Genomic DNA, 10,150 nt, shown 5'->3' on the forward strand with positions numbered 1-10,150 from the left:
ACAGATTTCAAGGCCAAGGAAGGAGCACTGCATTTTCTGAGCCTGTGTAAAATAAACAGTGCAAGTTCCTGTAGTTCAGATCAGGTACTCATGTGGGACTCTGTCTCTAATTGCTGACAGCACAGTAAAAAGAGATTAAGCCTCTACCACTATCCTCCATGGGCAAATCAAGGTAGGTTTCCGAGCTGCAAACTCCTATTAAAATCACCTGTCCCCTTTGCCTTTGCCCAGCTGTAACATCCATTACCAGGCTGAGATGCTCCTCCTCTCCCAGATCTCAGAAGCTCTTGGTAGCTAACACATCCTCCTTGCAAAGGTACTTCACATGTGAAACCTGTCCAGATCAGCTCCACAGTTTTCACAGAGGCTCCTTTTGGAAGGCACAGGTCTCCTTGGTGTGTCTGTACCCCATCTCCCTGCTCCCCTTTCCCTCCAAGTACCTCAGTGGTACTTTTTCCCTCGCACAACACTGCTGAAGTATTTCTGTGTAAACTCTCCAAGTCTTCCAACTTCCAAGATTCTTCACTAAAACTGACCCATAAAATTGCTTCTATCCACAACCAGAGGGAGGTGTTGCAATGCACACATGACTTTTGGGCCTAGCAAACTCATCAGCCCAGTCAGCTGCTGGATTTGGGTGCAAATGTGGAGGAATTGGTGCAGAGGAGCGGTTGCCAGCAGTGGCTGGGTGATGGCCACATGTAGCACACAGAAATGTTCCTGTCTAACAGCAAAGGAGGGAATGCATTTTCTTCTAAAAACACACAAACACCAGTCCAGGAGGGAGTTTTGGAGCCAGGTCTTCATGAGAAGGCAGCTCTAGGCAGTGCTAGAGCCCAGGACCCAAGTGACTTTACTTCCCCAGCATTTCCCCCCGACCCCATCAGGCAGCTGGGACTTGCAGACATCCTCCCCAGGAGCTCTCCACGTCCTCCCCAGCAGGGATGGGCAAGCAAGACCCACCGATGGGACTTTGGCCATTTGTGGATCCAGCCCCTACAAAAGTGTCTGTATCTCTGGGTGTTATGTGCAATGCAGTGTGTGCAGGAAGATCCAGATTTCACACCCAAGTATGTCCCTGAAATGTGCAGGGCAGGATTTCAGCCCCTTCCTCAGGATACAGGCAGACATGAGGCAATGCAGCCAGAGGCAGCCTGCCCAGCTGGGAACAGACATTACAGCACATGACATCACTGGAGTCAGCGACTGACCCCGTCACTACTGGAGTCTTTCCATTACACACTCTTGTCCCCTTGTTTCCTTCCTGCACCAGCCCAAGGGTGCAGCAGTGCAGGGGCTGCCTCTCCCAGTGTGCAGAGGAGAGCTGCTGGAGCCTGCAGGGCAGGAGCTGCCAGCTGGCTGATTTCTTTGTGCCCTGATAAGGCTTCTCCAGCAGACTCCCAGTTTGGGGAGAAGGACAGCATGCAGCACAGAGGAACAGATATCACGACTCCTCTCAACAAGCTTTTAATCTGTGACAGCATTTTTACCCCTCAGATCTGCTTTCAATCCATGCTCTGCCTCAGTTCTTGCTTTGCTGTGTCTCAGCTCCTGCAAGCCTCATTATCAGCAGCTTTCAGATATTAAAACACATTAAAGGAAGGTACTGAAAGATGATCCAGCAGTCACATTCTCCAGAAATCTCAGCTTTCAGGTAACAAAAGATTCCCAGAGTAAGGAGATGGCTGCAAGCACAAGCCTGACGTGACCACAGTCTTGTACCAGAATGCAGAGGAAACCACCAAGCTTTGTCCCCAGCTGCTGCATCCCCACTACTGCCTCTGAAGCTCAGTGGTGGCATTTCAACGTCACATTCAACATTATCTCTCTGAGCAGTGATAACTGCAACAGCTGAAATCAAGAGCAGATCAGACCACCAAAGAGAGATGAAAATTTATCCCATCTCTTCCCAGCTATAAAAAAAGGTTTGCAGGCATGCCAAGTGATTGGAACAATGCTCAGCAAGAGAGAAGTTTTCTTGACACAGTTAAAGCAGCGGCTATTCCTGCATTACAGGGCTGGAATTCAACCATAATTTGGACATTTGCTGGAAAACAGACAGTTACCTTGGGATCCCAGCCAGGAAAACTCTATCCTGCTGATGGGGTTATCAGGATAAAGTGGTTCTCAAGCTGAGGTTGCACACTCACATGGTTACTTCAGCAGGCGGCAGCAACAACTGGGGACAGATCTGCACTGCTCCCAAAAGGACAGGCCCAGGGCTGAAAAGTGGCTCTTGCTGCTTTTCTCGCCAAAACTTAGGGTGCATTTGTCTTCTCTGAATATTTTCCAGTTTTACAGCCTTTATGCAGATGGGGGGTACTAGAAATGCAATATTGAAGCAGTAATTCTTTCCCTTGGGTGCTATTGCACCTAGCATTTATTTAATTATTCTGAAAGACGCCGAAAATCTTCCCTTGGGTCATCTGTATCCAACAATTCAGACCTCAACACACAAACTCAAAGCGAGACAGTTGCATTCAGAGGCTCCTCCCTGACCTAATTCACATGGGGAAGCATGGGGGAAAAGTTAGTTTTCAACTATGAAGATATTTGTTTAATGGCTATTCAACACAAAATGATAAAGTCAGTTCCCCCCTCCACTCCAAACAGGGTTATAGTAAATAAAACACACAGATAGATAAGGCCTAAAAAGCAGACTATAACCAAGGTCTGTAACAAAGACCAGGGCTCCTGAGACACTGAGAGACAACCATTACAGCAATCACTCAAGTGCAACCTTGAAGGGCTTCAGCCAGAAACTTCCCAACTGATAAAAAAGCAGCATTATCATGGGCTTTGTGGGAAAGGGCAGATCTGCGGTGGGATGTTTGAGGGAAATTGGAGGAGCATGTAAAGTTTATTGTGCAATATTTTAAGGAAGATTATGGGAGCAAAACTTATTATGGGATGTTGATGGGAAGGATTGAAGGAGGCAAAAGGGAGGCATCAAGCTAAATCAGGGAGAATTGAGCATGGGAAATGGAGAGAGGAATAAATAGGAGCCAGTCACACGGAGACTGGCTGCTGGTCAGTGTGCCTGTGTGGCTGAGCCCTACTCCCAATTACCACCATCTGTCCTGGCCTGGCATTAAGCTAATCCCAGCACGCATGTACTGCAAGCTAGGCTAGGCTGCAAGCAGGAAAGGAGCACTGAGAACCAGGCAGCAGACAGATCACAAGCCCCAGGACCAGCTACCAGTGACCCAGCAAAGTGTGGGCAGAGAATCCACCAGCACAGTCCAGGTTTGATGGGCCCAGGAGCTAGAACAGGATTAGGCCTTTTTTGCTGTTCATGTCTTTTAAGTGCTGTTTTGTTTCCCTGGGCACCCATCACAGCAGGTTCCCTCAGTCTCTGCTGATCACTCTGTGCCTGCTGGCATCCATAGCAAGTGGAAAGCTGCAGCCTTACATGCAGCAGACCAGGACATTTAAACAGGAACAGCCCAGACCACTGTGTCCCAAGGAGAAGCAGCTGCAGCTGGGTGAGCACAAAGGCAAAAAGAACTTCACTGTACAGCTCCACAAACCAAAAGCAATCCCTGCTCAAGTCGGGGAGGCCAAGAACTGAGAGACTGCTGGGAATGAGAAAAATGGTGAAATGGGGGCAGTCACAAGAGTGAACTAAATGACAAGAGGGAACTAGGAAGCACTGGGCTAGAGCCTTGCCCAGACAAAGCACTCAGCTGACAGCTCCACACAATACAGCCTTCATGCAGGCAGCAGGGATTTCAGCTCCCACTGCTTCTTCACAAACAACCCCGTTGTAGGGAATAAGGACAGACACCAGAAATGCCAGAGCATCTGCTGGGAATAAGAGGGGTTTCTGCTGCAAAGGAATAAGGGGACACAGCAGAATTCTGTATTTCGTGTTCCAATGAAAAAGAACAAGACTTGAGCAAGAGTATAAAACTTTTAATGGGTCAGTGCCCCAGTCCTTGATGCAAAGGGAAAGGAGCAAAGGGGGCTGTCATTGTCCCAGGTGCTCAGAGCTGCAGAGATGATCTGCACAGAGCAGCAAAGTGGAGGTACACACAGAGCTGCAGCAGCCTTTGCTCTCCAAGGAAGGGACCAACACATGGAGAAGCAGTTCCTCTCACTGTCCGTTTGCTTTCACTCTATGCTTCTTCTTCCTGGTAGGGACTTTAGGCCGCATCATTTTGGGAGAGGGCCGGACAGCCTTCAAAGGTCTCCTCTGTGCTTGCAATGAATGTTTCTTCTTCAAAGCAGGCTGGGGCAGCTTCTGCTCTTTATCAGCTTTTGAGCCCTCAAGTTTCTTCTTTTTTGCCGGAGGCTCCGTGACGATGGTATCAGGGGTAGCGGACGGAGCTGCCGCTTCCACAGCAGGCTCTTCATCTGAAAGGAGAGAAGGGCACTGTGAGAAGAACCAGAGTGGCTTCTGCAGAGGAAGCAGCCTGTGAGGGCAGGCCCAGCCAGCTCAGCTGAGCTCCAGCACTACGTCACCTTTCTGTGCCTGCGGGATGGCATTGGAGAACTTCTTGAACTTGGCGATGAAGAACCCATCCATGTTGTGCGTGTGCGGGTAGAAACGCCGCGTGCACTTGAGGGACGGGTGGAAGCGACGGTCCTTGAACCTGGAGGAGGAAGAGGGGTGAGGAGTGATAGAACCCCTCTGCTCAAGCCTGGCCACCAAGGAGCAGTCACACATGCAGCTTGTGACCTGGCACACACCTGGTGAAGCCTTCCTTGCCAAAGTCCAGGCCTGTGGGCACCAAACGGACATTGCGTTTCTTCAGGGCATAATCCACAACCCACTCGTTCTCCTCCACCTGCCAGAGGCCAAGCATTAGGATCCATAACCCACCATCTCCTGAGGAGGAGGTGACCACAGCAGATGATGGTAGAAGGCACTTACCATGATGGAGCAAGTGCAGTAGACAATGTAGCCCCCTGTCTCTGAGGCAGCATTGACCGAATCTATGGCGCTAAGAATCAGCTCCTTCTGCAGGTGGGCACAACGAAGGATATCCTTCTCATCCTGAGAGAGAAACAAAGGTTAGGATGCCACAGGCACAGGCAAGCAATCCAGGCCTCTGCTGTGGATGAGGGAATGACAGGAGAGCAAAGCACATATAATGTGCAACAGTTTGGAGTCTTCTGCAGAATACCTAAACCAGCCCTAGTACCACACACAGCCCTGGTACATGACACACAATCAGAAAGAAAAGGAAAAATGTATTGTTGGTATCTCTCAAGAACACAGCTGCCCCCAAAGGCCTTCCTCTCATGACTCATACTTGAGTCTGCACTTGCCACCCACCTTGTTGGTTTTGACAGCAGGATCCTTGGAAATGACGCCTGTTCCGCTACAAGGAGCATCAAGCAAGACACGGTCGAACCCTCCAAGAACCTACAGGCAGACGTAGGTTTGGAATTATGCTCACAGGTGGGGACTCAAAACAAGGCCAACACTAGAAGGTGAACCAGAAGACTGGGAAGGCAGGAAACACTCCTTCTCCCTCTTCCCTGTCCACCTTCCTGCCTCTGTATCAAGTAACAACCACACTCCCCAGCAGCTCTGCTCATCCTGCTGTGGCAGGTAACTCTGGAGAGCACAGCTTCACTGACCCGACAGCACAGCAGCTCTGGGTGAGCACTGCAAACAGGCACGTACCTTGGGGAACTGGCGTCCATCGCAGTTACTCACAACAGCGTTGGTGACTCCCAGGCGGTGCAAATTCCCTACCACGCTCCGGAGCCGCTCAGCACTGCTGTCATTAGCCAGGATCATCCCTGTGTTCTTCATAAGCTGAGCTGCCAGAGGGCAAAACACACCAGCAAGGGCTGAAAACCTCTTGTGCCTTTGTCTCCAGTGACAGCCACCCCCTCCCTTCCTTGAGTTCAGTCCCCCTCTATTCCCCCTTTCTGTGTGGACCAGTGGAAACTCCCCACTTGACAGAGCATCCCTCTCAAGGCTCCAGGGTGGTACCTATGTAGCTGGTCTTGCCTCCTGGGGCACAGCACATATCCAGGATGCGCTCGTTCTCCTGTGGAGCCAGCGCCATGACAGGGAGAAGACTGGAGGCTCCTTGCAGCATGTAGTGTCCAGCCAGATACTCTGGGGTGGCACCTGGGCAGGGAAGGCAGAACAGAAGAAGATGAGATGTGAGAGAAAGGGAAGCAGTAGCGGGTGAGCTCAGCCCTGCAGGGTAAAGGTGATCTCACCGATGGGCACAGTGGAGTCATAAATCACAAGTCCTGTTTTGGACCACTTCCCCAGGGGGTCAAGATTCACACCACGGTTGATGAGAGCCTGCAAGGCAAGGAGAAGGGACTGAGACACCGCTCTGGGGGACAGGCAGTTCAGGGCACAGCCACTGGCTCCTCCTCACCTGGGCCAGGTCCCGCCGCCGTGTCTTCAGTGTGTTGGTGCGAATGGTGACAGGGCGCGGAACCTCGTTAGCCTCCAGGAAGTTTACCAGCTGGAAGGGACAGAGAACAGAGACAGAAATGGATTCTCAGGGAGGCAGCCAAACCTCCATTGGTCACCTACAGGCAGGGCAGGATCCCACCTCAGGGAGAGGGAAGATGTCCATGAGCTTGGTGAGCAGGAAGTCGCTGTAGGAGTAGTAGGCAGCCATGTCCCGGCGCAGCAGCGCGAGGTATTCCTGCCGGGAGCGTCCCTCCTCCCGCTTCGCCCCGAAGTCCTGCAGCACCTCCATGTTGCCCTGGATGCGCTGGTGAATAATGTGCAGGTCGGGGGGCTCAGCAGGTGGGAACACCGTCAAGGAATCACCAACAGCCAAGGAACTTGCACAGTGGTTCTTTACAAGTACAATGAGCAGTGCCGGACGCGCGTGGCACAACAGAGCCTGCTGGAATACTGCTTCCATCAGAGCTCAGCAGGTGCAGGGTTCAAGGGATTAAACCAGACAAAAAAAGCTCACAAGGCAGAACTAGAGAGTGTTTAAAAGAATTACTTTAGATAAATAGTGAAATATAGAAAAAAAAACAACAAAAGAAGTGTTATAATACTGAAAGCATTACCTGCAGCAGAAAAAGAGACCAGAAATTCTCCAAGGGCAACCAAATGGTACAGAGGAGAGTAAGAAGGGAGGCAGGAAATGAAAATTGCCAAAGTCCAGAAGTAAGCACTTTGGAAGCTAGAATTGCTGTCATTAGAAACTCTGGGAATGGGTTGCACAAGCACCCACCAGGAAAATCAGGGTAGAGAGGAACAAACCACATAATAAGTGATCCATGTGTATTTAGGACTAGAAAGGAAATTAGGGCAGGCTCCAAGCCCCATACAGGGCGTCACAGATTTCCTAACTGTGCTATACAGAAGCACAGCATTATACACTATCTATTAGGACAGCTCAGCTAAAAATACCTTGTCATGCACAGACACTTTTGCTGAGCAATATGCATGATAAAGTCCAAGTGAAGCTCTTTGGTTGTATCCAGGCCCCGTGCTGCATCATGCACATGGCTTATGGATGTCACAGATAAAAAGGATATCCTCCTTCTCAATCTCTTCGCTAGTTGGCAGTTTAAACTGTTCATCTATATCCAGGTTGAGCTGCAGATCTGGGCCCTCTTCTTCCTTCTGTCCCATTTTCTGCTTGCTTGCCTCCTCTGCTTCCTCTTCCTCCTCCTCTTCGCTGTCATCTTCACTGAGGCCTTCCCTAAGGACAAAGGATCACACAGATGCTTCTCAGCTACCGTTTCTTAGATGGCACAAAAGACAGAGGAATAACAACACATGCTCCTCATCTCCCCAGGAAAGGCTCTACACACTCACCTCTCAGGCTTCTGCTTCAGGGCAGCTTTTTCAATAGGCAGCAGCTAAATAGAGACAAAAGATTAATCAATCAAAAAACAACCACAGTTGTCCCCTTGCTTCCCCCCATCTGTGAAATTTACTTGCTCTGTTTAAAAGGAATAACAAACAAAAGCACTGAATGTTATGCTGGAATCAGCTGCTAAACTTGAAATCATTCTTGTGAAGGAAAGAAGGGGAAAGTTCCCCACCACCTCTCCACCCCCTGCCACTAAAGCCATCCTTTCCCCCCAGGCCCAAGGGGACCTTTCAGCCAACAACACCCAAATATTTCCTGTGTAATTAAGGGCAAGAAGTTCCTACCTCTTCTTCCTCTGATGATGAGGCACCGTAATCATCCACCATCTCCTCGCTGCTCCCATCCTCCTCCTCCTCCATCTCCCAGCCCTCTTCCACCTCACCATCACTGGATAATTCCACATGGTTTCCTTTTGGTTGGGTTTTCTTGGCTTTGGCTGGAGCCAGCCACTTGGAATTGCCATCACTGAAGCCAGAACGGCCACGGGCAGTTTGTCCTGCTGCCTTTACAGCACGTTTCTCCTTCTGTGGGGACAGCTGCTCTTCAACTAGAGGCAGAAGAAGGAGTCAAAAGTTAGGCATTATTTCCAAAATCAGCTGCTCTGCTTTTCCAGTTGTTACACAAAAAGGCCTTAGTCCAAATCCTGAGCTGCCTATCCAGAGGGAGGGACTGCTTGCTCTCTGCATCTCATAAAGTGCTAGGCATATTCTCACCTCTCCCCAGTGGACCTTGCAGGAGTTACCAAATTAAAACACTGCCACAAAACTCTTATGGTATTTGCTCTGACATATTGCAGTACCCTCTGCCCCAAATCTTTGTCTATCCTTCCTTCTTTCTACTTTAAAAGTTTCCTGGGCTATGCAAGATGCAACACAAAGACTTAAAAGCCTCAGCCATAAAAGCAGCCTGCAACAACCTTGCTGTGAATGGAGGGTAAGTAAAAAATAGATTTAACAGGCAGAAGAGAGACTTTTGACTAGTTCTTCAGACAACACTGCCTCCTGACACGACAGCCACCAGAAATCAGATAGAATTCATTGCTATTATCTATTAGAGAGAACCCAAAAGAGGACCAAGATGATGAAGGGTCTGGAGGTGAAGCCTTGTGAGGAGCAGCTGAGGTCACTTGGTCTGTTCAGCCTGGAGAGGAGGAGACTGAGGAGAGAGCTCATTGCAGGGTGCAGCCTTCTCATGAGGGGAAGAAGAGGGACAGGCACTGATCTCTCCTCTGTGATGACCCGTGACAGGACCCGAGGGTACAGCAATCACAGTTGTGTCAGGGGAGGTTTGGGTTGGATACCAGAAAAAGATTCTCCACCCAGAGGGTGGTTGGGCACTGGAACAAGTTCCTAAGGAAGTGATCACAGCACCATGTCTATCTGAGTTCAGACAGAAAAGTTTAGACAACACTTTCAGGAACGTGGTGTGATTCTTGGGGTGGTCCTGTGCAGGGCCAGGAGCTGACTCAACTATCCTTGCGGGTCCCTTTCAACTCAGGAAACTCTAGGATCCTGTGATTTAAAATAATCAAATTCTACGTGTACCCTGCCTTGAAAACGACGCCAGAGAAGGATGGTGGCGGCAGCGCCCGTGGGGAAGCAGGACTGGGGACCGCCGCCCGGTCAGCCCGGTTCGGACCCGCTCCCACTCACCTGTAGGTTCCCGCTCTCCGCCTCCTCCTCTTCCTCCTGCTCCTCCGAGCGGCCTCCTCCCGGCCGGGCCGCCGCCCGCTGCCAGCCGCCTCTTCGCCGCCCTGCATCGCGAGAGGAAGCGCCGATCAGCTCCGGCCCGGCCCGCCCGCCCCGGCCCGCCGCACCGCCCCCCTCACCTCCTTCTGCCGTGACTGGAGAGCTTCTTCCTGCCGCTCTCGGGCTCTGCGGGAAGACACGCGGCGGTCAGACGGCGGCGGGCGCCTTGGGGCGGCGGCGGGCCGGCGCAGGCCGCACTTACCTGGCGGCAGGAAGCGGGCCAGCTCCACCTCGGCCCCGCGCTGCTTGCGGGCCTTGCGCCCGGGCCCACGCTTCTCCTTCCTGCTGGGGTCGAGCTTCCGCCCCATGGCCGCGCCGCCGGACCCCCGCGCGCCGCCGCACGTGCCGCGCTCCCCGCCGCCCCGGCGCACGCGCCCGCCGCGAGCCCGCCCCCGCGCTGCCCACCGCGATCGCTGATTGGCCCCTGTAGGCAACGTCAGCGGCGCGGGCCGCCCGCCCCAGGGACGCGTGGGGCCGCGGGCCCGCCCCGACGCGGGAACCGCCGTACCGGGAAGGGGGGGGCCGGGCCCGGGAGTGAGGCAGGGCCCCGGGAGCCGGGCTGCTGCAGCAGTGCAGAGG

At 52.0% G+C, this 10,150-nt stretch overlaps 1 protein-coding gene across 1 annotated transcript; it reads right to left on the reverse strand.

The window, feature by feature from the left end:
* Positions 1-3,894: 3,894 nt before the first annotated feature.
* Positions 3,895-9,921, reverse strand: NOP2 (NOP2 nucleolar protein). Its single transcript, XM_066572166.1, has 16 exons — positions 9,774-9,921; positions 9,652-9,697; positions 9,476-9,576; positions 8,108-8,370; positions 7,766-7,809; positions 7,483-7,649; positions 6,534-6,733; positions 6,354-6,443; positions 6,187-6,274; positions 5,951-6,091; positions 5,636-5,775; positions 5,282-5,371; positions 4,877-4,999; positions 4,693-4,790; positions 4,465-4,595; positions 3,895-4,356 (listed from the first exon to the last, which is right to left on the reverse strand). The coding sequence occupies exons 1-16, from the start codon at positions 9,877-9,879 to the stop codon at positions 4,097-4,099; spliced, it is 2,088 nt and encodes a 695-aa protein (XP_066428263.1). The 5' UTR covers positions 9,880-9,921; the 3' UTR covers positions 3,895-4,096.
* Between the last annotated feature and the right edge of the window lie 229 nt (positions 9,922-10,150).

The sequence above is a fragment of the Molothrus aeneus genome, chromosome 2, assembly GCF_037042795.1.
Source record: "Molothrus aeneus isolate 106 chromosome 2, BPBGC_Maene_1.0, whole genome shotgun sequence".
Classification (NCBI taxonomy): Eukaryota; Metazoa; Chordata; class Aves; order Passeriformes; family Icteridae; genus Molothrus; species Molothrus aeneus.

Excerpts from the sequence above, each read along its gene's own strand:
- NOP2 (XM_066572166.1), bottom strand. The coding sequence starts at position 9,879 with ATGGGGCGGAAGCTCGACCCCAGCAGGAAGGAGAAGCGTGGGCCCGGG. Across the intron at positions 6,092-6,186 it reads TGACTCCACTGTGCCCATCG|GTGCCACCCCAGAGTATCTG; the intron begins GTGAGATCACCT and ends TTCCCTGCCCAG. Across the intron at positions 5,372-5,635 it reads ATGGACGCCAGTTCCCCAAG|GTTCTTGGAGGGTTCGACCG; the intron begins GTACGTGCCTGT and ends GTCTGCCTGTAG.